The sequence below is a fragment of the Passer montanus genome, unplaced genomic scaffold, assembly GCF_014805655.1.
Source record: "Passer montanus isolate IOZ18808 unplaced genomic scaffold, ASM1480565v1 scaffold81, whole genome shotgun sequence".
Taxonomy (NCBI): Eukaryota; Metazoa; Chordata; class Aves; order Passeriformes; family Passeridae; genus Passer; species Passer montanus.
Window position 1 is genome coordinate 737,670 of NW_024373368.1, and position 25,195 is coordinate 762,864.

General features: G+C 49.8%; 2 protein-coding genes across 9 annotated transcripts in view; one reads left to right on the top strand and one right to left on the bottom strand.

Annotated features, from left to right (window-relative positions):
- Nucleotides 1–259: 259 nt before the first annotated feature.
- SBDS (SBDS ribosome maturation factor) lies at nucleotides 260–6,478 on the bottom strand. The gene is made up of 6 exons (XM_039732862.1): nucleotides 6,313–6,478; nucleotides 5,476–5,605; nucleotides 4,074–4,274; nucleotides 3,362–3,526; nucleotides 1,152–2,737; nucleotides 260–1,074 (listed from the first exon to the last, which is right to left on the bottom strand). The coding sequence occupies exons 1-5, from the start codon at nucleotides 6,438–6,440 to the stop codon at nucleotides 2,609–2,611; spliced, it is 753 nt and encodes a 250-aa protein (XP_039588796.1). The 5' UTR covers nucleotides 6,441–6,478; the 3' UTR covers nucleotides 260–1,074; nucleotides 1,152–2,608.
- A 31-nt stretch (nucleotides 6,479–6,509) lies between these two features.
- Nucleotides 6,510–25,195, top strand: part of LOC120513426 (S-adenosyl-L-methionine-dependent tRNA 4-demethylwyosine synthase TYW1-like) — a 97,400-nt gene continuing 78,714 nt past the window's right edge. For 2 of the 8 annotated variants that reach the window (XM_039732871.1, XM_039732863.1), the window contains exons 1-9: nucleotides 6,510–6,559; nucleotides 7,941–8,067; nucleotides 8,210–8,376; nucleotides 9,010–9,150; nucleotides 9,679–9,780; nucleotides 10,647–10,841; nucleotides 12,120–12,401; nucleotides 13,245–13,352; nucleotides 24,710–24,788. In XM_039732871.1, the coding sequence (XP_039588805.1) occupies nucleotides 8,242–8,376; nucleotides 9,010–9,150; nucleotides 9,679–9,780; nucleotides 10,647–10,841; nucleotides 12,120–12,401; nucleotides 13,245–13,352; nucleotides 24,710–24,788 (1,042 nt within the window). In that variant the 5' untranslated portion in view covers nucleotides 6,510–6,559; nucleotides 7,941–8,067; nucleotides 8,210–8,241. The other 6 variants (XM_039732868.1, XM_039732865.1, XM_039732870.1 and 3 more) reach the window with 6 other exon arrangements.

The following is a 25,195-nucleotide window of genomic DNA, read 5'->3' on the forward strand; positions in this document are numbered from 1 at the left end:
AACTGACTGGGGGCAGAGAAGCATTCCAGCTTTGTCTTCTGTTGTCGTGGCAGTGGCAGCTGTCAGGGACCATTCTGGGTCCCACCAGGAACAGGGCAATTCCAGGGCAAACACATGTGTACCCAAACACACCAGCAGTGCTCTCCTGGAAGCTGCCAGCTTATTTAAATGCCCACCTATTTGAAAATTCCAGTTAATTAGCCAGGACATGGTTGTGCAGGAAGTTATGCTCTCGTTGGAATGGGCAAAGACAAATCAGTTACCAATCCTGAGCTTTATTCTGATGCTCACTATACGTTCTTGCTGAACTACAAACATAACAAGAAATGCCAGCATGTATCTTTATTTGTCCATAAATAAACTCAAGCTCCCTCTACCACAGAAAATCCTTAATGTTTGGATTTGCAGGAAAAGACTTTATAAATAAACTGCCTTCCTAGCACCAAGCTCATGAATCAGCTTAGATTCAGGTTCTGGAACTCCAGATGTTTAACCTGCTGCCATTCTGTTGTGCTCAAGGTGTTAAACACAGCAAATCAAGAAATTAAAGAATTGTGAAATCAGGTATTACTGACACAATATCCTCTGAGGTTCTTGCTCAGCACCTCATTTGCATATTTATGGATTGCATGTCAGTGCTAATTTCCAGTGACAAGCTAAATATCAACATGATCATCTTCAGTGCTTCCCAAAGTGTGTCTGGAGAGAGGAGCACAGGAAGGCAGCAGCCCAGGGTGGTACCCAGGGGAGCTGCCTGGGCACACAGAGCTGTCCACATCGAGCCCTGTCTGCCTGGCATATCCATTCACTATACCCCTGCATTTACTAGGCAGCATTTAAACCCCTGGGAGCAAACAAAAGCATTTAAAAATGGATAAAGTGGTTCAAGAATCTCTTTTTCACCCGCCCTCAGCAAAACTGAGGCTCTAGAGAGGCAGATCCTCCCAAAATACTGCTGAAGGAATTGATCCCGGCCTTGCACAAGTGCACACAAATTGGCTGCTGCAGAAATCCACTCCCAAGGAGCAGCCTTGGACTGAGGCTCCAGCCCTGCAGCCACCTCACATGCCAAACCTCCCCTCCTCCAGCTGATTTCCACTCTCCCTGATGAAATTCACAATGAGTTAAGGTGCAGAGGAAAGGTCAAAAACCTCCCCTCCTCCAGCTGATTTCCACACTCCCTGATGAAATTCCAGGAAATTCACAATGAGTTAAGGTGCAGAGGAAAGGTCAGCAGCACAAACCCAGCTCTGTTAAGTGTCACAGAAGGGGGGAGCCTCTGGAAGGCACCAGCAACCAAAGAGCACCATGCTCACCTGGGAGAGATCTCCTCCCTGGCTGGCCCACAGCTCCTCACCTGCTGCCTGCTATCTGCATGGAAACAGGAATGTCATATTAAAGGCTCCTCAAATTCCTGCTGATTTAGCTTTTAGTCACTGAACCATATCTGCTTTGCCTGGTGGTTTATATTTTTAGTATCTCCTTCCCCCATGCTGTCCTCTCTTCCCCTTTTCTTTGCAATACCCCAGTTCAACTTTAAATCATTTGTTTAACACAGCTGCAGCAAGATTTAACAGAATTAGCAAGAACTATATCCCATGCCTCAGGAGCTGGCTGGTAATTCCATGCATGGATTAGAGAGCAGCAAAAAAAAAGGACAGAGGATAAAGGACAGCTGCCAGAATTGTTCTGTTGCACTAAAAAGCAAAGGGGCACACACAAACAATTCCTGCTGGGAATTACTGTCCAACAAAAGCCTGTCTGGCTCCATGGCCAGAGGCCACCACTGCCTGTTTGAGATTCATTTTATCATGTGAAAGCAGCAGCTCCCAAGCACAGGCTACTCCCTCAGCCTACAAAAGCATTGTCACAGCCAGGGATACCTCCTCTACTATTAACAAAAATAAGTATCTTATTTCTTTCTGTATCTATAATATATAAATAGATGATAATTTGTTTTTATTAATGTAGCTAAATATATTCTACAAATAAGTTATTTGGAGAACATCATCTCTACATCAGCAAATGCTGCTATAGCCAGTGAAGGAATTCTTTATGAGTGGTCCTTTGAAGTACTTTAATTACCAAGTAGCCAATTATGGAAGCCTAAGTCAGTTTTCATGCTGCCGAGACACTGATTTCTAGACATGATCCACGCTGCACCTGTTTAGAAGTGAAAATGCAGCTCTCTTTTCTTGAGGTCCCTCTCCTCACATACAAAGCCACTTCTCCATGAACAGTGCAGTCTTCCACTCAACACTGACAACCTGAAGGTACAAACAATTGGCACCAAATCACTCAAACACTCTTCAACAGCAACCCTGAAACTAAAGCAAAGCCAGAGTAACCTTGTACCACACCCTAACTCAGTCCTTATTAGTGCAACTCTGACACAAAATCTTCTTACAGGCAAAGACATCTGTAAACCAAGCAAGTGTAAAATGATAAAAAAACCCAACCCACACTGCATGGAAAAATCCCAAAGGATTAGTGTCAGAAAATATTTGGCAGCAAGAGATTGGAAAAAACCATGAAGGCTAACAGAAGATTGGCTACAGCAGTCACTGCAGGGAGGTTGTTGAAGCAGATCTGCTGCAGGAAGATTTTGTTATTCAAGCTTTTCATCTCCTTCCTCCACATCCTTCAGACTGAGCACTTCCAGGGATCCTTTCCCTTTTGTCTCGCTGCGGATCAGCTCGTCGATCTCCCTGAAGCAGCCTGGGTCAATAAGGCACACCTGGAATGTTCCACATTTCATCAGTCAGCCAAGAACGTTTGGATTTCATCAGCCCCTACCCAAGGCCTAACATTTACTCTCATTAAAACAATCCTAGTTAGTTACTGAGGAGGACTCTGAAGAGTATACAAACTCTGTCTGGCAGCAATCTTTCCACAGAGCTCTACAGTTCCAGTTCTCCATGCTGGACATGGCTTTTGCCATTTGGGATTGCTGGATTCTAATCTGTTTGTATGAAGATTTTAATACCAAATTTTGCTTTACCACACACTAAAAAAAAATAATTAGTCGTCCTTAAAACCAAGCAGAAGCCACCAAATAAGTAACAGTAACATTCCACATATGAGAGAAACTTATCAGTGCTGCAGGATCATCACTGCTAAGAGGAATTGCACTGTGCACTCCTCAGCTTGAAGCAGCAACCTCTGGATACCAAAGGCTGCTTCCATGCCCACATCACTAAGATTGTGTGAAATTAAAAATTCCCAACTGCAGCTCTGATTCAGGGTCTCTGGGAAGCCTTCCATTTATCTAAACAACTTCCATCTATGAATTAATCTTCTAGTAAAATACGTATGTGTAATTCAAATCAAACCTGAACCCCAGGGACTGCTTTTTGCTTACCATTTCCAGCTCTTCCTGGAAGTCTTCACTCTCAGTAACTTTAATCAGTGGCTTGAGCTTCTCTTTCAGCTTCTTGCCCTCCTTTGCTGGCAGGATAAACCTCAGCCTCATGTGAGCACGTTCAATCTGCATGGTCTCCTTCAGCTGCCTGATCACTTCCAGGGCCTGTTAGAGAAAGAGAGCATTTGCACACCTGCTTAAAACCCAGCACCCAGATCTAAATCTCAAACCTTTTCCCCAGCTTCAGAGCCACCTCTCAGTGCTGGTCACTGCTGCTCTGCTGCAGGGAGGTTGCTATCACGCTCTTTTGACAGATGAACAAGAAGAGGCTAACTTGTTTGTGATCACTTTGAACACTTAAAAGCTGTCTGAAATAAAATTAAATAGCTATACTGCAAAACACCACAAACCCACATGGCTCAGATGCAAACCAGATATACCACCTCAATTAGCATAAATCATAAACCTTTTATTTCTGCTCTAAGTGTATCACTGTTGGCTTTTTTCCTTTCTTTCTCCCCTCCCTGAATTCTTAGCAAACAAACTGCCTGAGTTTCAGGAGCTGCTTCTCTCCAGCACTCAGCTGCCAGATGGCCGAGTAATCCCTGTGCATGCCTCAGACCCCAGGGCTCTGCTGATCCCTCTGTGGCTGAGGCCTGAGGAATTACACCGGATGGCAGCACCTCGGAGCAGGATACTGCAGGAAACTCACCTGCTGCTTTGTGCTCTTGTTGGGTTTGACAGAGAAGTGGATGTCCTTCATGGCCCTTTCGATGAGGATCACCGTGTAGGGCCGCTTGGTCTCGGGGTTCACGCACTTGTCAGCCACGATGGTGGCGATGTCTCGGAACATCTGCTCCAGCTGCGTGTGCCGCTCCTTGTCCGACACCTGCAGCTCCCCTTTGGACAAAATCTGTTTTAGCCACAGAAACGGTTAGTGAACATCCTGGATTTGAAGAGTGACAGGTTAAATCTGACAACTTTGAATAACTTTGTTAAATTTGACAGCTGCTTGAAAGGTTGGGTGAGATTTGAAGTGCAGCAAACAATAACCAAATTAATAATGTGAATCATTACAACAGACAGCATTGGAAAGGCTTCAGACAAAAAAACTCATCCCAAAAACACTAAACAGCAGCAAGAGAAGCACAGATTTCACAGAATATCTTAAGCTGGAAGGGACCCCCCAAGGATCACTCATTCCAAGCCCTGGCCCTGCACAGACACCCCAACAATCCCAGCCTGGGCATCCCTGGGAGCTCCTGGAGCTCTGGCAGCCTCGGGGCCGTGCCCATTCCCTGGGGAGCCTGGGCAGTGCCAGCACCCTCTGGGGGAAGAACCTTTTGCTAAAATCCAACATAAACCTGCCCTGGCACAGCTCCAGCCGTTCCCTGGGTCCTGTCCCTGTCGCACAGAGATCAGAGCTGTCCCTTAGGAGGAGCTGCAGACTGATGAGGCCTCACCTCAGTCTCCTCAGGCTGAACAGACCAAGCGCCCTCAGCTCCTCCTTGCATGTCTCCTCCAGGCCCTTCACCTTCTTTGTAGCTTTCCTTGGACTCTGATAGCTTCATATCTTTCTTATATTGTGGCAGCCAAAACTGCCCCAGCCCAGAGCAGAGCAGGACAATCCTCTCCCTGGCCCAGCTGTTGATACTGGGCCTGGTGACCCCAGGAGAGGGATGTCCCTCCTGGCTCCCAGGGCAATGCTGACTCAAGAGATTTACTGAAATCTTAACAACCACAGCAAGTCCATAGTTCATATCCCACCAGTAAGGACTAAGAAATTAAATCTGTTACTAACACCTAAGTGAGCTCTCCAAAGTATGCAACTATCCCCTCCTTTTCTCTTCATTCTTAATAACTTATCTTATGTAAGGAGCTCTTCTGGCTGCGTCCAGACACATCAGTGCATGGAAGTTGTGTGTCAAAATTCTTTCTAGCCACATGCATATGCCAAATTTAAAACTATAAAAAGAGCTACAGCTCCTTTTTACCCATTTCTTAACAAGCAACCCTTTCACCTATAGCAGCATTCTAGAAATGCCCTCCAGTACAAACCAACCTAACTGCGTAATTAGATCTTCTCACATCTTATAAAGGTGTGTGAAACCTACCATCTTACAGATTTCTGTCTGGTCATCTGTCCCAAATGCTTTAACCAGATCTTCCTTCTTCGCCACCTGGCCTTTGGAGACATTGACAAACACAGTGTGTGTCTGCAGGACCTCGTCGAGATCTTTCTCCCTAGAGATTAAGACAAATGCAGAAAACTCAGATTAATCCCAGAACGATGCCAGTGCCACCCCTGCCATGGCAGGGACACCTTCCACTGTCCCAGGCTGCTCCAAGCCCCAGTGTCCAGCCTGGCCTGGGGCACTGCCAGGGATCCAGGGGCAGCCACAGCTGCTCTGGGCACCCTGTGCCAGGGCCTGCCCACCCTCACAGGGAACAATTCCCAATACCCCATCTATCCATCCCAGTCCTCTGTCAGTTTGAAACCACTGTCCCTTGTGGGGCACTCCGTGCCTTGCCCAAAGCCCCTCTCCAGCAAAGCAGCAATGCCAGGAGCACAGCTGTGTTCAGCGAGGAAAGAGCTCCCGCTGTGCCGGGCTGACTCACAGCTGGAACCTTCCAGCACAGAGCTGTCGCTGCCCAGGCACGGGCACGGTGCTCCCGTTACCGGCCCCGCGCCTCCTGCCGGGGTCAGACCGGGGGACCGGGGCCTCGCACGACCCCGGCCCCACAGCCGGGTCCCGCACGGTCGCTGCCAGCCCCCCTCCCACACCCCGGGCCCTTCCCGCTCCTCACACGGGCTCCCCTCCCGCGCCACTACCGGGTCCCCACCCGGGGTGCCCGGCACGACCCCTTCACACCCGGGTCCCCACACGGGCCCTTCCCCGGGCCCCGCGCCGGGCCTCAGCCGCCTCCCCGCCGGCTCCTCGGGCACTCACGCTCCGCTGCGCCAGCCCATGACCTTGTTGCGGTAACAGGCGATCTCGAAGCGCTTCCCGGCGCGCCGTGCCCGCACCACGGCCACATTGGTGAGGCGGATCTGGTTGGTGGGGGTGAAGATGGACATGGCGGCGGCCGCTCGCTCCGCCCCCGCCCGCCCGGCCCGGCAGTGAATGGCGGCCGCGCCGGCACGGGCGGAAGGGGCGGGAGCGGCGCATGGCGGCCTGAGGGCAGCCGGGGAGCGGGGTCAGTGCCGGGCGGGGACCGCGTGATGGCTGGGTGTGTGTGAGAGAGAGAGCCGTGGTGGGGGGAACAGAATAGCCGTGTCCGTGGGGTAATAACTGTAATACCTGTGGCCGTGGGGTAATAACTGTAATACCTGTGGCCGTGGAGGTGATAACCGTGAGGGGGGTATAATAACCATGCTTGGGGGTAATAACTGTGTGTATGGGCTAATAGCCGAGTTTGTGGGATGATAGTGTGTGTATGGGCTAATAACCGTGAGGGGGGTGTAACAACCGTGTGTGTATGGGCTAATAACCGTGAGGGGGATATAACAACCGTGTGTGTGAGCGCTTGTAACTCTGCTGGGTGCTGTGGAGGCAGGGGAGGGCAATGACCGTGGGGTATTTGTTAACCATGAGTGGTGTACGGGACAGTAACTCTGGGGTGTTTAATAATTGTGAGGGTGGTGGGATGATAACCGTGAGAGGCAGGGGAAGGTGCGGTAAAGCCGTGGGGTGTTTTGGGGGAGAGAGGGGCATTAACCGTGAGAGGAGGAATAAGCACGAAGATGGGGTGTATGTGTGTGTTTGTGGGTGATAACCATTAGGGGGTGTGTAGCTGTGTAGGGGATAATAGTGAGCACGTGTGTGTGTGCCTGTTTGGGAGTTGAACTTCTCTTGAATATATGTAGCATCTATTGCATTTGAGGAAGTCGTATAGAGGTTAAGAGAATCCTTATAGCTGGTTTGGGTAGAACTGGGAACACTGGGCAAGTGCTCTTGGCTCTTCTCTATTGTGAGTCTCGGTGTTGCTGCTGGGGGGCTGAAGGGCATCCCCTTAAGCCTTTGCTCTGATAACTTGAGTAACAGCTGGTACGAGTTTCCAGCCTCTTGGAAATACTTGGATGCTGTGCTCTCGACTGATATCTGCAAAAACAAGATCTAAACTGCAGATGACAATAGAAGGGTGTTAGCTGTGTTCCTCAGTCAATAAATATCACAAACCAGCCTTTTTGGAGTGCCCAAATATTCCATATGAAATAGACATTCCCAGACACCCTGCAGGTGCATTCCTGGCTGTACCCTGACTTACTGTACCCTGAATGTTCTGAACTAACCTGAAACATCTCAGTGGCTCCAAATCAAGCTTTACTTGCATCATAGAATTCTGTGAAAGTGGTTCTGGTTGAATCCATGTTTCAGTCTGCCCTTGAAACTCTGTTGGTAATCAGTGTGGCATCAAATGTGTGTAAGCAAGGGTTGTGTTCAGCAGAACCTTCTGTGCAGGTGATTTCCCCCTTGGACTGAGCTTTCTCATTCCAGAGAACTGCATTTGTTTGGTTTGTGTAAAACTAAAGCCAGTATGATCCACTGGATGTTTCACGAGGACTTTTTCCTTTCAGGCACTTGGACAGCACAAGTATTTTCTGCTTTTCCTTGTAACAGAGCTGCCCTAGCAAGGAAGAACCCAGAGTTTCCCTCTGACAGTATGGAATGCTAGCTTGGAGCTCATCTGACACACCTGAGGAGGTGAAGGCTTCTTGATTCAATTTTAGTGCCTTATCTTTAGCCAAAAGGTGTTTTCTGCAAAGCCTGGGCACTAGCTGATGATGGGAGGCTGTGGGTACTGTGTGATTATTTTGTGTCTACTCATTACATCTTCACTCTGTAGGAACCTGTGACATTCCAGATTTAGATGTCTCAATGGATATGTGGAGCTACTTCCATACTTGCCTGGTGTCCATATGGCTGCACAGATTTTACATCTATTCTACTGTTGCTTTTGGGATCAGCCTTTGGATTGTCATTCATTTCACCACCACCAGAACCAAAAGGAAGGTAACTGAGCCTGTCAGCACTTCTCTCTGAGAAGACCCCAAAAACCTTGGGTGGAAGTGAGTAGTTATTGGATAAAGGCACCTGCTGTGGGCCTGCTGAGGGTGTTGCAAATCCCAGATGCAGTTTGGTTATCTGGTTATGATCCTCAGCCTGGCTTGTTTGTGTCCGTGGGTCACTAAATGCTTTTGTTGCTCTGACGTTGGGGCAGAGCTCAGCAGGACACACCTCACACTGTTCCTGGGAGAATGTGTCCCCTTGCATTGCTCTGTCACTCCAGGTAAACCCCTCTGCTTGTGCCCAGTGTTTGCCCAGTGTTTTCATGATGCTAATGATAGGGTTGGGCTGGTTTTGGGATGGGAGGAATTCAGGAGTTGAAAACCTCCTCCTTCAGGTGGGTGAAGATCTGCTGCAGGACTTGGGAGGTTCAGCTGGACCCTGCTACCTCCCAGACAAGTGGGTATTGTGGCACGACTTAGGTCAGGAAAACAGGTGCTGGTGTGTTTGTCTGGGTATGAGAGGAGCCAAAATGCTTTGACTGTTGCTGAGAGTGGCTCCAGGATTTGAATTTTACATGTTCTTGGTTTGACAGCCCTTGGAGAAGGGACTGCATGTGACACAGCTCTTGTTTCATAGGATGAGAAATCCCATGAGAATCCCTCTTCCCCTGAGGGAACATCAGACAAAATGGGAAATGGATGTGCCCCCCGTCAGGCACAGGGGTTCCATGTTTCTGGAGTGAAGATTTTCTATGGCTCTCAGACTGGCACAGCAAAGGTATCTGTACTTTTATTGCACATCTGTGAAATTGCTTTGAAATATTGTTGGGATCTGAGAATGTTGCTTGCCTTAAAACACTGCCATGGGTATAGATCTGGGAGTTCATCAGCACATTCATTAGCTTCTTACAATCATTGCCCAACATGCAAGATGAGTGAAAAATTAAATAAAAATAACAATTTTCCTTCTCCCTTTAAGCAAGGTATGCGGTAGAGATTGATTATAAAGCTAGAAGTTCACTCTTGCACTATAATTTTAATTTTCTAGCAAGGCTTTATAGAGAGAAGTGTTGGGTTTGGTGTTTTCTCATGAAGAAATGTAGTTTGTGTGTATAACTGTGACATTATAATGTTGTAACTCTCAGCCAGTGTACTCCATCTTTGTTTTAATGTGAGGAATTGCAGTGCCAGTGTCCAGGCCTCCTGTGTCATTATTCTTCCTGTGCTGGGAGAAGTCTCGTGGCTGGGCACAGCAGGGCTCGTGTGGCTTGAAGTAATTGGTGACTTCCAATGTTTCTTTGTTCAGAGATTTGCCAAAGCTCTGGCTGAAGCTGTTACTTCCCTTAATTTGCCTGTGGAAGTCATTAACATGGGAGACTATGATCCAGAGGATGGGTTAGTAGAGGAGGTGGGTATGGCATAAACACCAGTAATAAATACAAGTTTTTCCTGGGATTGTCAAGGCTATTTCCCTCTTGTATTTCTCTCCTGTTGTTTTGGAAATCCCCAAAGCTTTGTGTTGAATTGCTTCTTTACGTATGTAAATGTAGCCCATCAGCCCTTAGCAGAAAATACCTACATTTTGAGAACTTCAAAGCACCAGTTGAACATTTTGCTGTGACAGTGACTCTGGATGAGCCAGTTCTGTAACTCAGGGGTGAGCTGGGTGAGAGTGGCTGCCCCAGGTGCTCTGTACACCTGGGCAAGGTTTAGAACCAGAACAGGAAGGTGGTGATGCCTCTGCAGCCTTTAGAGGCTTTTGAGATAGAAACTCCTTGTGAGGTATATTTATGTGTAGTAATCCTTGATGGGTTTTTCTTCCATGAATATTGATAGTTGCTCCTTGAGAGTTTTAATTAATCCTAACAAAAAGTTTTGGTGGAAAATGCATGCTGGGAATTCCTTCAGGAATTGCCAGCATTTGATACTGCCCCTTGCACACCTGTAAATGTGAGGTTGAGTTTGAAATATTTATCCGTGGGGCACTTGCCTGATGAAGGAGTTGGGTCGGGAAGCTGCTGATGGGGCTGGATGTCCACTTTTGCTCTGTCACTGTGTCCCTGTTGAGCTTGACCTCTCTCTGCCAATTTAGGGTGCTGTGCAGATTGTTCAGCACCCTTGGGATTGTCACCTGTGCCATCCCCCCCGGCAGGAGACAGCCTTGTCTTTTGATTTCTCCCGGCTGCCTGGCTGTTGTAACTCTTTGCTTCAGAAGAAGGTTCTGGAAAATGCAGTGATTTTTTTTTCCCCCTCCTGTCCTGTTTGTGTGACCAGACAAACAGCAGGAACATCTGTGTGTTCCTGGTGGCCACCTACACCGAGGGGCAGCCCCCGGAGAGCGCAGCCTGGTTCTGCAAGTGGCTGGAGGAGGCAGCCAATGACTTCCGTGTTGGGAAAAGCCTCCTGCAGGGCCTGAGATACGCCGTGTTCGGGCTGGGGAACTCGGCCTATGTGAATCACTACAACACAGTGAGTGTCCTCAAGCTCTCTGCTTGGCTTCTGCTCCTCCAGAGCCTCAGCTGCATGAAGTGCATCCAGCCTGAATCAGGCTGGTGGTCTGTGTGGGAATTGCAGATGTTGTGCTGACTGGGTGGGGCACTGGGTTTAGGGCCTGGGCAGAATCTCAGAGCCTTTGAGCTTGGGAAAAAACCTCCCAAGATCACTGTACCCACAGTGTACCTGATTCCCCACCTTGTCCCCAGCCCAGAGCTCTGGGTACCACATCCAGGCCTTCCCTGGGCGCTTCAAGGGATGGGCACTCCAAACCTCCCTGAGCAGCCCCTTCCAGTGCCTTACCACCCTCTCCGTGGAGAAATCCCTGCTGATGTCCACCCTGAGCCTCCCCTGGCCCAGCCTGAGGCCGTTCCCTCTCCTCCTGTCCCTGTTCCCTGGAGCACAGCCCGACCCCCCAGCTGTCCCCTCCTGTCAGGAGCTGTGCAGAGCCACAAGGGCCCCCTGAGCCTCCTTTGCTCCAGGCTGAGCCCCTTTCCAGCTTCCTCAGCTGCTCCTGGGGCTCCAGACTTTTCCCAGCTCCAATCCCTTCCCTGGACATGCTCCAGCCCCTCAAGGTGCTTGGGGTGGGGGGCCCAAAACTGCCCCCAGGACTGGAGGTGCCCCAGCAGTGCCAGCACAGTGGACAGTCACTGCCCTGGTCCTGCTGCCACATCACTGCTGGTACAAGCCAGTGCCATTGGCCTTCTTGGCACTGGGCAGTTCAGGTCTGAAGCAATTGAACTTCAAATGGGAAATGAGTCCCACAGGCACTGGGAGGTGTGGTAACACATTTGGTAATTCCTTACTGAGTTCATTTCCCAGCTTTGAAAGCTTTCTGCAGTCATCTGAGGGCGCAGTACTGTAAACTCTTGCTGCCTTCTAAACGTGGATCCTTTTTATGATGTGGGTTTTAGCTCACACAGAAAAATGGCATCACTTGTCCCAGGTTGTGTTCAGAGCTGGGGCTGTGTGTCACACACAACAAGCACCACACGGAGCAGTCTGTTCCCAGAGCCCATCCGTTCACCCCAGGGATGGCAGAGGGAGTTTCCAATGGAGTCTGAGGGGGTGTGGTGCTGTTCAGGCTGCCCTGGGTCTGTGCTGAGCCAGAAGCTGAGAGGGACTCCCCAGGTCCCTGCCCTGCAGTGCCATGCAGGTCACTGGCTCTTCCCAGGGCTGATCCTTGCTTTTCTGCTTGGCTGCTTGCACTTGGCCCTGGTTTAATCTCCTTTCCAACCCTTCCTCCTGCCCTAGGTTGGAAGGAGGATGGACAGGTGGCTGTGGATGCTCAGTGCCAGCAGGATCATGGCTCGAGCTGAGGGGGACAGCAATGTGGTCCAGAGCAAGCACGGCAGCATTGAGGCTGACTTTGAGGCCTGGAAAGCCAAATTCCTCATTCGGCTCCAGGCGCTCTGCAGAGGGGAAAAGAAGCCCTGCAGGGGGAAGTGCAAGAAGGGGAAGTGCAAATCTTCAGGGAAGCAGAGCAAGGAAAGCTTGGACCATGACCATGAGACGTCAGAACAGGACAATACTGAGGTACGGCCAAAATCCTTGAGGCCTTATTTTATTTTGAGCACTGTTTGACTTCTCCCCTTCTTCCTGTAGTCCAGAGGGCTGCTGTGGGAGCCTGATACTTGTTCTGGAGCAGGGGGAGAGGGGAGCTGAGGTCCCATGGCAGTAACAAGTAGAATGAGCCATCCGAAAGAGGGACCAAAGAATTAGTGATGGAGCCAGGCATTTGTGTGATGAGGGAGTCTTGCTCCTGGCTGGGGACAGATGCTCCAGGAAACCAGGCTGGGTTCTCAGCAGAGCCTTTGCCTTGTCCCAAGGCCAAGGGGACCCTTCAGTTCCCTGTGGATCATTAACCTGCTTCCACTTCAACCTGGTGAAGCTCAGCTGCTCTGCCTGCATCCCAGGGTTTTCCAAAGGCAACTGGGGTGTGTTACCTGAGCAAGTCCTGTATATCCTGTGTGTGTGTCTGCCTGTAATCATTTCTCTCTTCTGGAGTGTTTATTGATTTTGACTAAGAAATCCTCTCTATTGCTCTCCAGTGCAAGACCCAGAGCTGCTATGGCACTTTAATCCTCCCTTGAGTTGGAAGTTATTGCTGGGTTGAATTTTATAGGAAAGTACGTGGTTCTTCTGGCTGGGTTTGGGAGTGCTGGCTGCTACAGAGCAGGAGGAATAAATCTTGCTGTCAGCAAGGCACTTGGGTTTAAAGGGATTCAGGGTTCCATATCCATCCTACAGGGTTTTGGTAGGCTTTTGCTTGTTTTGAGTGGTCTTTACTGATGAGGAGAGCTCATTTCACTGGTTAGCTTAGTCTTACATTTAACAGTGAGATAAATTCTTAATTTTTTTCTCTGCTCCCTCCCACAGGCAGAGGAATTGTTTGAAACCAGTAGTGAGGAGGAAGCTGGAAGCACAGATTCTGTCATTGATGTTGAAGATCTTGGCAATATCATGGGCCGCATGAAGAAAGCAAAGGTACTGCTGTTAGAGGGGGTATGGAATGGTCAGGTCTTGTTCACTGAGCAGCTGGATTGATTAAAATATAACTGGCTGGATTTGACTCTGTGGGGTTTGGTTAGAGGGAGAGTAAAATATGAGCTATTGAAGAACCTGTCCCCAAAAAGAACATCTTTGGAGGAGTGTTGGGTGTAGTCACAGACTGTGTGGCTTGCTCACCAAGCAAATGCTGCAGTGGTAGCCTGTGACTTCCAGTCTGAGGGGAGATCTACTCGCAGAGCTAACACTGGATGTGGCTGCAAATCTCTGCACTGAGATTCCCAGTGCAGTGGCTGAACACAGGTCCTGTTCCTGTACTGCCTGTGGGTTGTCACTGAAATGCAGGTGTGAGGACAGGGGCAGAGCTGCAGGTGCAGCAGGAACACCCAGCTGCCAGAGCACCTTGCCTTGCTTACTGCTGCCCTAGGGTGAGGTCTGTGCTTCAGACACTGGGCCTGTCACACAGCCCCAGTTCCTGCTCCATCCCAGGCTCTTGCTGGGTCTGTTCCCAGTGGTTCTGCTGGTGTTCCTTTCCTGGGCTCAGTCTGATCTGTGTCACACTCACCTCACTCACACCAAGCACTAGGGACAGGGCACAGCTGCAGGGCCTTGCTGTGCTCCCCAGTTTTTGCTGGCTGAGCTGTTGTTGGTCAGGTGGGGAGGGGTGGCCTGTGATGTGCTCTGCGCCTGTCTGCTGACCCCCTTTGCTCTCAGTGCCCTTTGCATGGTGCTGTCATTGTGCACCCTTGAGCTGCTGTCCCTGCCCTTCTCACCAAACTGTAATGACCTTCCTTATCCTGGCTGTGTCTGCACTGTGGGGTTTTTACAGCTCTTTCCCAAAATGAGGCCCTGGCACAGGGTGCCCAGAGCAGCTGTGGCTGCCCCTGGATCCCTGGCAGTGCCCAAGGCCAGGCTGGATGGGGCTTGGAGCAGCCTGGGACAGTGGGAGGTGTCCCTGGCTGTGGAAGGGATGTGGAATGAGATGGTCTCAGGTCCCTGCTGATCCAAACTGCTCTGTGACTCTGTGAAAATACAGCACTGTCCTTGGTGGTCTGAGCCGAGGTGGCGCTGCTGGGCTGCCTGAAGCCAGGAGGGTGTGTGCTGGAGAGCAGGAGCTTCCGAGGGGAGCACGAGGATCTCTGTTCCTCCCCTCAGGGAGGGGAAGGAGGGCAATCAACGCTGCTGTTTGTAGCCAGCTCTGTGAGGAGAGGAGCCCCAGCGGTGGGGCAAGGCTGGCTGCTGTCACAGGGCTCTGATCCGGCCTGTGCACTGCAGCTCGTGAGGGAAGGCTGGGGAACCTTCTGGCTTCCCTTTGGAGGGAGAAACGACCGCAGTTCCTCGTGGAGAGCATTAACATTGTTCCTGTCTCCTCTCTCCTGCGCTCACCACTAGAGGTCAGCGGCCCAAAGGGAGCGGGGTGCTGCGGCAGCTCCTGGGCAGAGCCTCTGCCCTGCCGGGCAGTGGTGACAGCCAGCGCTGCCGTGGAGGATTGGCACTGAGCTTCCCCTGACAGACACACACAGAGTGTAGCAACAGCGCGATCGAGGAGCAGTGTAACCCAGGAAAACCACCTATCGTAGGCCAGTTTACAAATAAAACCTGAGCACAGCAATAAAATACTTTCTGCTGTTCCTTGAAGAAGTCAGTGCTGAGGTCAGTGTGATGTGGGTTTGTACACAGGCAGGAAAAGTTCCCTGCTGTCTGTGCCTTGGCTGAGGCAGGATCCAAACTGCTTTCTCCTCAGCCTTCCTGGTGCTCTGCTGGAGCAGGGAGAGTGTTGGGTGTGCTTGTGTTCTGCAGTAACTGTGACTCTGTGGAGATCAGGTTGCTGTGGCTGTGACCCAAGTGCCACCCTGATCAGAGGGGCAGTTCTGCCTGAGAACAGACACTCGCCTGGAGCTGGAACCTGCAGGTGTTGATCCTTTGAGCCTTTTCCTTGGAGGAGCTGGCAGAGCTGTTCTGCTGTGAGAGTTGAACACTGCCCTCCTGCAGAGGATCAAATACTGAGGGGGAGTGTTGGTGTGGGCCTGAGAGCTTGCTCTGAGTGGGCATAAGGGCACCTCTGTTGAAGTCCAGTCCCCTTTCTAGGCTCTGAGTCTGCACTGGGAGGTTTCCTGTACCAGGTGAGTCGTTCTGCCTTTGGCCATTTTAGCCATTTTCCCTCTCATGTCATGCTGAACTGTGTAAAATGGGTGTGACACTGTTGTTTTACCCTGACCTAACCTGTTGTCCTGCAGGACTCCTTGCCCACAAAGCCAAGTGCTCTGGGCTTTGGGATCTAATCTGTTCACACACAGGTGAGTGAGTCTGAGAGAAACTTGGGTATCTTCAGGGTTATGTCACAGACAGTTGTTCCTCCTCAGAGTTCCTTGGGTCTGGAAGAGGCCTGACACTTTCCAGCAGGAGTTCTATGGGTGTCATTGTTGGGTATTCACCCCTCTGCCTGTGGGATGTGGAACAGCAGGTTCTGACTTGTGCACTGCAGTTAATTTGAAATGGTTTTGGGTCCAGCTTTCATCTCTTCTGCATGGATGGGCTCTTGTGAGGCTCACTAGCAGGTAAGGCAGGCACAGATAGTCAGAATTCCTTATTGTCCTGCCTTTTCTGGAATGGCAGAGTGAGGCTGTAGAGCGATCTGTTAAATCTTTGCTCAAATCTCTGCTGCTTATCTTAATTTAATTTTGCATCTGTCTTTTGTTGTTTGCCTTGATGGAAATCATGGCTGAGGTTTGTCTTACAGCTTCCCCCCCATATTCTGCAGGTTTGTAAAGTACTGTCAGGGGGCTTGAAGCAGGTGCTGCATTCTTGCAGCCACTTGGACCAGGCAGGTGGATTCAGGAGTTCCAGGGGAATGCCAGAACCACTCTGCCAGGCTGAATTATAGCTATTACAGACTGAGCTAGAGAAGAGGTGGATTTTTGAAGAGCTGCTGAGTGTGAAGTTTCACAGTTCATGGTGATGGTGCCTTCTGCACACTGAGTCTGAGCCCAAACTGATGCAGGGTTGAGAAGATATTGGTAATATATTCAAGTATATTAATTGGTAGCTGATCCAACAGCAAATTCCACATGAGTTTACCAAATCTCATAATATGTGCTGATGGTTTTTAATGCATTAAGAACGAGGTGGACTTTGGAGTTTTGTAGTTGTGGCACACTTTGCCTTTCTTCCAGTGTTCCTCCCCTGATGTGGATTTGTCAGGGAAAGTGAACTCTGATGGTGTTTATGGCCTGCAAGGTGCCATTAATCACAGGGACACCAGTTCTTAGTGTAGATTATCTCCCCCAGCTGGGAGATCAGCTGAAAGGACAGATCCATCTACACTCATTTCCCAGGAATGGAATTACTTTATTAACCTTCACATTTCTGGACTTCAGGCATGAGTAATAGCAATAATAATGTCCTGATTCCTTGTTTGATGGGTTTGGAAGCAATCAAATGAGCATATTTGTTGATGCAGTTTTGAGATGAATGCTCGTGTTTTCTACAACAAGCAGTGTAATGACACTGACAGGATATCTGCAATGTAAAGAGAGAGGAGGGTGATAGGAACACATTGAGAGTTTACAGGAACCAAACTCTGTCCCAGAGTGTTCGGTTTGTGTCCCTCTGTGGCCCTGGGCCCCTTTGGCACTGGCCCTGAAAAGTCATCCTGGGTTAGCCACTGTAAATCGTACCCCTTCCAGCCTTTCCTGGGAGCCCTTGGAGCCTGGGCTGCTGTGGAAGCCCTAACTCTAGGCCCTGGGGGAAGGAACTCTGAAGGAACCTGGGTTTGGTTGGAGTGGGGCAGTAGGCAATGAGGTGTTTAAGGCCTAAGGTTTACAGACCAAGGGTCATGTGCAACTTTGTGCTACAGCTAAGAACTTTTTTAAGGAGGAAGGAATAATCACTGATATGTTAACCAAATGGAAAAAAAAATTGGATATGTGACTTTCAGTTCAAACTGATGTGGACAGCTCAAAAAAAAAGGTTCAGCTTTTGAAGGGTGAGGGATTCCTTTATGAAAAATGTGCCCTTATCTGCAGCAGCTGCTCTGGGCCAGATTCTGACCTGTGCTACTCTGGCTCAGAACTCAGTGTGAGTCTACATTTTAAAATGAGCTTTAAGAAATTAAATTTAACTTCTTGGGGACTACTTCTGTCGTTAACAGCAGGATTTGCCATAGGGACACTTCACCTTTCTCCTTTCGTGTGTTCAAATATTTTTTTCTCTAAACCCTGGCGAGTGGACAGGATTACAATTGCTAAACAAAATTACAAGAGATCTTTAGGCATTTTCTGAGTAACGCTTGTGAGTGATAAAAGGGAAACCCCCACAAATGACTTTATATAAACCTGTGTCTGCATGTGCAGTCTGCAGTCGTGGTGTGGCAGTGACTTCCTTGGTAAAGGCATTTGAGAGCTCGGAGTGTTTATTTGCAGCCTTTTCCTGACCACATCCTTTGGTGGAGATGGTCAGGACTGACCCTGCAGCAGGCCAGCCCTTCTGTTCACCATTTCTCACCAACTTTGTGCTCCATTTCTCAGGTGGTTTTCTTTTTGCTGTGCATTTTTAAAGTTTCCTGCTTGTCTAATGACAGATTTGAGGAGACGTCTCCAAATTCTACAGATCGAAGCAGCAGAGCCTCTCTGCTCTGGGGCCAGGTTGTGAGAGCTGGGAGTGCTCACCTGGAGAGGAGGAAGATCCAGGGAGAGCTCAGAACCCCTTGCAGGGCCTAAAGGGGCTCCAGGAGAGCTGGAGAGGGACTGGGGACAGGGGATGGAGGGACAGGACACAGGGAATGGCTTCATATTGACAGAGGGCAGGGATGGATGGGATATTGGGAAGGAATTGTTCCCTGGCAGGGTGGGCAGGCCCTGGCACAGGGTGCCCAGAGCAGCTGCGGCTGCCCCTGGATCCCTGGCAGTGCCCAAGGCCAGGCTGGACAGGGCTGGGAGCAGCCTGGGACAGTGGAAGGTGTCCCTGTCATGGCAGGGGAAGCACTGGATGGGCTTTGAGGTCCCTCCAACCCAAACCATTCCAGGATTTTGTGGTTTTTTGACCACTTGAAAAATGGCTGTTGAAATGAAATGTTCTTTTAGTCCTGAACTCATAGAAAAGAAATAAATTGAATGGAGAAGTCTTTACAGAGCCATTTAAAAAAGAATCTACAGAAGATGGCAAGAGTGTTTAAGGGTGTGTGCTGCCTGCTCTATGTGAGAGAGCAGAAGAGAATGGAAAATCTTACTGGTTTGAATTTGGGCGTTTGGGACACTTGTTAAACTGTGTTAACTGGGCTTCAGTTGGGATTTTTGTAGCACAGAAGAAAGAAAATGTGAAAATATGGCTCAATTTTCAAGTATAAGCAGTCCCTTTTGGGTAGACACAGACAGATTGTTAGTTTTGACTCCTTTGGTGCCTGTGAAAATCAATCTTCTTCCTGGCTTGTCCAAGGAAGTCTCCCAAATGAAACAAACTCTGGCAGAGTCCCTCAGCAGTGTGTGAGTTGGAGCTGTGCTTCAGCAGCACCTTATAAAAGCTGTCCTACAGCAGAGCAGTGCTGCTGGAGCCCAGTGCAGCACTCTGAACCCCCACTGCAGCCCTGCAGATACATTGGAGAGTTGTGACCTGGGAGGTTTCTTGTCCTTGAGGACTTGGGCTGATGTTGAATCTACAAGAAAATGACTTTGGTGGGATCATTGTTGCCTCTGCATTTCATGAAGATGCTCAGTGCCCTTTCAGGCTGATACACTTGGATGGCAGCATAAGCTCCTGTCACTGCTTGTCTGCAGGAATTTGGGATTTAAATGCTGTAAATGTCCAGAAATCGCAGCACTGACTTTTCAGACAAAAGGAAATGGAAAATTCCTCTACAACCCCCCTCCCACCCTGAGGATGGAGCTGCAGGTCTGTTTTCCTTTGTTTAGGTGAGAGCTGCTGCCTCAGGATAACCAGAGACCTTCTGGATCCTACAGCATAGGGAGAGTGATGGAGATTCCACCTCCTTGTTTAAAATTCAGAGGGGTTTCTACTTCAGAGAGAAAAGTCTGGTTTCTGAATTTAGGGTTGTGGGGTTTTTTTGGTTTTGGTATCACTCAGAACTTCTCAGGGACTTTCCCCGTTTTGAAGGGAATCTACAAAGAAGATGGAGTGCCAGGACCAGGGAATGGCTTCCCAGTGCCAGAGGGCAGGGAGAGATGGGATAGATGGGATAATGGAAGGAATTGTTCCCTGTGAGGGTGGGCAGGGCTGGCACAGGGTGCCCAGAGCAGCTGTGGCTGCCCCTGGATCCCTGACAGTGCCCAAGGCCAGGCTGGACACTGGGGCTGGGAGCAGCCTGGGACAGAGGGAGGTGTCCCTGCCATCCAGGGGTGGAACAGGGTGAGCTTTAGGGTCCATCCCAATCCATCCCATGATTCTGTGACTTTAGGGCCACTTTTTGAGAGCACCTGCCCCAATTTTCCCTTCTGGCCCAGCAGCTGATGTTTCAGTCATGGCCAGGTGCTGCATTGCCCCGTTCCCCTCACTCCTTGTGCTGCTCTCAGCTCTTTGTGCTTCACTGGGCAGTGCTGAGGTGGGTGTGTAGCCTGTAATTATGTAGACACTGGCAGCTGTTTTTTATAAGATTTTCTGTCTTTTGGGCTGTTTGCTGGTTCACAGCTCACTCAGTCTGAGTTCTCAGGTCTCCTCTCTGCTGCAGGAGCTCCAGGCTGTCTCTGCTGGTGACTGACAGCAGCGAGGGCCGGGGTGCTGTGGGATTGACAGGGTGTTCATCCCTGGGCTCAGCAAATTGCAGCTCTGTCTCTGCCTGTCACAGCTGAATTGTGACAGCCACAGATGTGTTCCTGCAGGAGGACAGTCCCCAGAGTGCACCCTCTGCTCCTGTGCTTGTGTTCAGGGGTGCCTGTGGAGTGGGCTCCCTGTCCCCGTTTCCCCGGGGTTTCAGCCTTCCAGGAAGGTTGTTCTGTAAGGAAAGGAATGTCATTCCTGTGGGCAGCCTGGTGTTCCACCAGCTCCCCAGATCCCCGTGGTTTCTGTCAGTGGTGCCCCTGCCAGAGGAGGGGAGCAAGGGGAGGAGCTGCCAGCATTGCTGCCTGTCCTGCTGCCCCTGGGGCATTGCTTCCAGAGCTCTGCTCCGTGAACTTTAACTGTGTTCATGTAATTCATGAACTTTAACAGTTCATTCCCCAGCTCCTGGGGAAGTGTTGCTAATCCTTCTTGCTGCCAGGCAGCTTTTTCTGACAGCCTGGCCAGCGTTCCCTCAGTGTTCTGTTAGTGCTGGCTCCAGGCGTGGTATGTTCTTGTTTGCTTAATGCTTGTGCTTTTCTTTTGGGAAAAGATCCTGGAGCTTGTAAATGGATGAGGCTGTAAATCATGCCAAGGCCAGGGGTTCCCTTTGTCTGACCACTGGGAGGTTAAGCAGGAAAGAAGTTGAGTCATAATTGGGTGTAAATTTTTTTCTGAGAGTAAAAGCTTTTGGGGGAGCTTTTTTCCCCCTGCCATGGCACATCAGTAAATTGAGCCCTGAGGCTAAAAGTGCTAAATTTTCCTGCCATGGCACATCAGTAAATAGAGCTATGAGGCTAAAGTTAATTCAGAGAATCATAGAACGGTTTGAGTTTGAAGGGACCTTAAACCTTATCTTGTTCCATGGTCTGGGAACATCTTCCACTATCTCAGGCTGCTCCAGCCTGACCTTGAACACTGCCAGGGATCCAGGGGCAGCCACAGCTGCTCTGGGCACCCTGTGCCAGGGCCTGCCCACCCTCACAAGAAAGAATTTCTCTTTAATATCAAACCCTAATTTCCCCTCTGTTAGATTGAACCTGTTATTCCTTGTCCTGTCCCGCCAGTTCCTGTGCAGGGTCCCTCTCTGGCTTCCCTGTGTCCCCTCCAGACCCTGGCAGGTGCTGGGAGGTCTCCACACAGCCCCCTCTCCCCAAGTCTGAACAGCCCCAGCTCCCTCAGCCTCTGTGTGGAGTTTCGGTGTCTTTTTTATTTTTCTCTCCCCTGCACAATCAGTTTGAAGAGTGTTTGATGGATAAAGTGGGAAACACAGGGAGGTGTTGGGCACCTGGGCATCCTGGAGAATCAGAGAATTCACAGTATCACCGGGTTGGAAGAGACCTTCAAGATCATCAAGTCCAACCCATGTCCTAAACACCTTAAATAAATCATGGCACCAAATGCCACATCCAGTCTTTTTTTGAACACATCCAAGGATGGTGACTCCACCACCTCCCTGGGCAGCCAATCCAGAACTGTATCTCTCTTACTGAGAAAAACTTCTTTCTAATAGCCATCCTATATTTCCCTTGGCCCAGCTTGAGGCTGTGTGCTCTGGTTGTGTCAGTGCTGCCTGGAGAAAGAGCCCAGCCCCAGCTGAGCACAGGCACCTTTCAGGAGCTGTAGAGAGTGTAAGGGCACCCTGAGTCTCCTTTTCTCCAGGCTGAGCACCCCCAGCTCCCTCAGTGGTTCCTGACAGGGTTTGTGTTCCCAGCCCCTCTCCAGCCTCGTTGCCTCCTCTGGACGTGCTCAAGTGTCCCAGGGTCCTTCCCAAAGTGAGCCAGAACTGGAGAGGGCACTTCAGAGAGGACAAGTGGCAGTAGCAAATCCTGGTGGTCACCTTTGGGTGTGACTGGGGCTGAGTTTGGAAGGCAGATTTGGAGGAAGCCCTTTGACACACCGGCACTGGGATTTGTCCTGGGGCAGGGAATGCTGAGGCCCTCACTTTTGTCAGGGGCTCCTGGTCCATGGAAGTTGTGTTTTCCTTGCCTCTGCCTGTTGTGCTGCCTGTGTGAGAGGGAGAGGGAAGGGATTCCTTTCCCCTTCAGCTGCAGAGCAGGGGATCATAGCTGAGGTTCAGCTGCCTTCATTCACAACCAACCCCCTCCAGCCTGCACCGGAGCTGTGCTGAGCCTTCCAAGGAATCCGGGTGTATCCAGAGGTTTTCCTCCTCTCTGGCCCACTCCTTTGTGAGCTGCACCTCCAGTTTTTGGCAGTGAAGTATTTCAAGGGCCTGAAAAGCTAGCTCTTGTCACTGCTTGCTTGATTTGTTATGGAAAGACAGTGATTTGCCTTGGATTTACTGCAGGGCTTTCTACTAAATCACCACAACTGGAGAAGTTTCCTCTGTGCAAAGTTAACTTTTTTCCTCCTCTCCAACCCTCAATAACAGATCTGAAAGGTTTATTAAGCAAATAAGTGAAAATCCCTGTGCAGTGAATTCTGTTTCCCACCAGGAGTACGTGCAGCCAGTCTCCTGCCAAAGTGAACAGGTCAGGTATTGCAGGGCAGGGAAAAACAGAGCATGGTTTTGTTTACAGGCTCTCACATCAGGGTGTGGGCAGGGAGAATTATGATCCCCTCTGTGAGGGGAAAATGATAATTGAACTGTATTTCTGCCTTGCCAGGAAGGAATTGAATGTTGCTCTATTGAGGTGCTTTTCTCAAGTGCTGCAGTGACAGGGAGGTAGAAGTGCAAATGTTTTCCATGCAGAAGGGCTTTGTGTTTGGAGGCTTTCTTGGATGGGATCTCTCATTTATAATTAATTCATAGACTGCATTTTTAATATTAGGATGTGCTCCATAGAGGAGATTTAGTTCTTCTGGGAGGATTGACCTGAGATGGTAAAGCCCAGGCCAGGAGGTGTCCATGTTTAAGTCCTGCTCAGGACTTTGAGGGGCTCCCAAATCACAGCATCAGAGAGTGATTTGGGTGGGAAGGGGCCCTAAAGCTCCTCCAGTTCCACTCCCCTGCCATGGGCAGGGCTTCCTTCCTTTAGCCCAGGTCTCAGTCTGTGCTAAGGTAGGGCCTTGCCTGTGGCTTGTGGCAGGACAAGCTCTTTATTTAACACTTGGAAGATGAAGTTTTTTATCTATTATCTCCTTCCTTCCTTATGCATGAAGCTTTCCCAGCAATATTAATATTTTACTGTTGAGGAATCTTGCTGATAAATTAAGATCAAGGCTCCAGAAATGAGCTTTAAAACCCACTAAATGGCAATTAATTATTAGATGTAGGCTTCCAGGAGAGTTTTGATGTGTTACGGAAACCAATGAAGTCCTGCCTAAAGGCTCAGGAAGCTGAATGCAAGGAAGTAGAAGGTGGATGCAGCTTTCTCATCTAGAAAGGACCATGCTGTGGTACTGGCTGTTGAAAAATACATTTCTGAACAACATCCCTGAGGCTGTGGGTAGTTTTATCCAAAATGAGTAGGGAAGGTAATAATCTCTGTCCATAAATGTTTTACTCTCCTATTTCCTTCTCAAGTGTTTATTAGGAGCTCTGTTTTGTTCTTGAACTTCTGTGTGTGTGTGTTTTAATGTTCAAATGTATTTTTCTCTGGAGGCACCTTTTATTTTGTGAGCTGTCGCTCAGGTACAGAAGCAGTCTGTTCATGTGCAGGAGCAGCCAGACTCCTCTCCCTGTTTATGAAGAGCAGTTTGGCGAGTCAGGAGCACTGGTTTCCTTAGTGATGCTGACAGTTGGTGAGGAGACTCAAACTGAAAGCATTTCCATTAACTTTTCCTTGGCTTTGGCACAAAAGAGGCTTGGATGTGAAATCGCCTCAGTGTTGTCAAGACAAAATGTCCTCTGCTGGTTTTTGTTGTTTATCCATAACTCCTTCAATAAAAGCCATAAAGGACTGACAGATTACAAGTTGCTTGAAATATCCAAGTAATTATTTCCACTTTGATGCTTCTTTGTGCAGACATGAAACAATAAATACCCATAAAGTCTCAGCAGTGACACTCACACAGCAGGGGAGTCACCACTTGTTACGTGCCAGGGTTTGCTTCTCCTGCCTGTGACTTTATCCCAATATCTGGAGCTTCTGTCCAGGGCTTAGCTGTGTGTGGAAGCAACTGGAAGCCAGACTTGCATGGGCTGCTGCTGGAGGGCTGTGGGTAGGGGGAGCAGCCTTTTCCTGCAGGCCTGTGCAGTGTCTGAATTTTGGTGGATGCCCCAGGGCTCCTCTGCTGTGTGAAGTGCTGGGGGTGCTCCCTGAATTCTCCCAAGCAGTGGCACTCCAGGCACACAGTGGTTTGGTTGTTGTGCACTCGTGAAACATTGGGGCTTAAAACCTGGAGTCACTCTTGGGTGAGATTTCACAGCCTGGTTGTTAAAATATCCTTGGGAGTTTTATTGCTGTGTCAGAGGGACAAAGCTGGTGTGCTGGGGGTGTTCCTTTTCCAGTTTACCGTCCTAAGTTACTGCTGGGAAGAGGGATGAGATGCAGGAATTGCTGTGTGGCACTTGGCTCGGTTCAGTCCAGCAGGTGTGTGGCTGTGCCCCAGTGTTTGAGGTGAAGCTGGCTCTAACTGGCTCTAATTCCCTGTAATTCTTCCAACAGAGAGAGCAGGAGCTGCAGGCTGGAGCTGAGAGGAGAGAGATGATCACCCCGGCCCTGAGGGAGGCACTCACTAAACAAGGTGAGGCTCTGCCAGAGCAGCTGGGGCACAGCTCAGAGCTTGGAGCTGCCTTTGAGCACAGCAGTGGCAGAGGGGCTCTGTGGGGCTCAGGGGCTGCCCTGGGCCCTCGTGGCAGGCCTGACCCACAGACAGGACAGGACACACGGAATGGCTGGGGCTGGAAGGGCCTCTGGAGATGGTCCAGCAGCACCAAGGCAGGGTCCCACAGAGCAGGAGGCACAGGAATGTGTCCCAGGGGGTTTGGGCTGTGGCCACAGAGGGACACTCCAGGCCTGCCCTGGGCAGCTGTTCCAGAGCTTCTTCCTCATGTGGAGATGGAATTGGTTGTGGTTTAGTTCATGGCCATTGTTTCTCATCCTGTCACTGGCACCACTGAACAGAGCCTGGCACAATCTTCTGATAGCCCT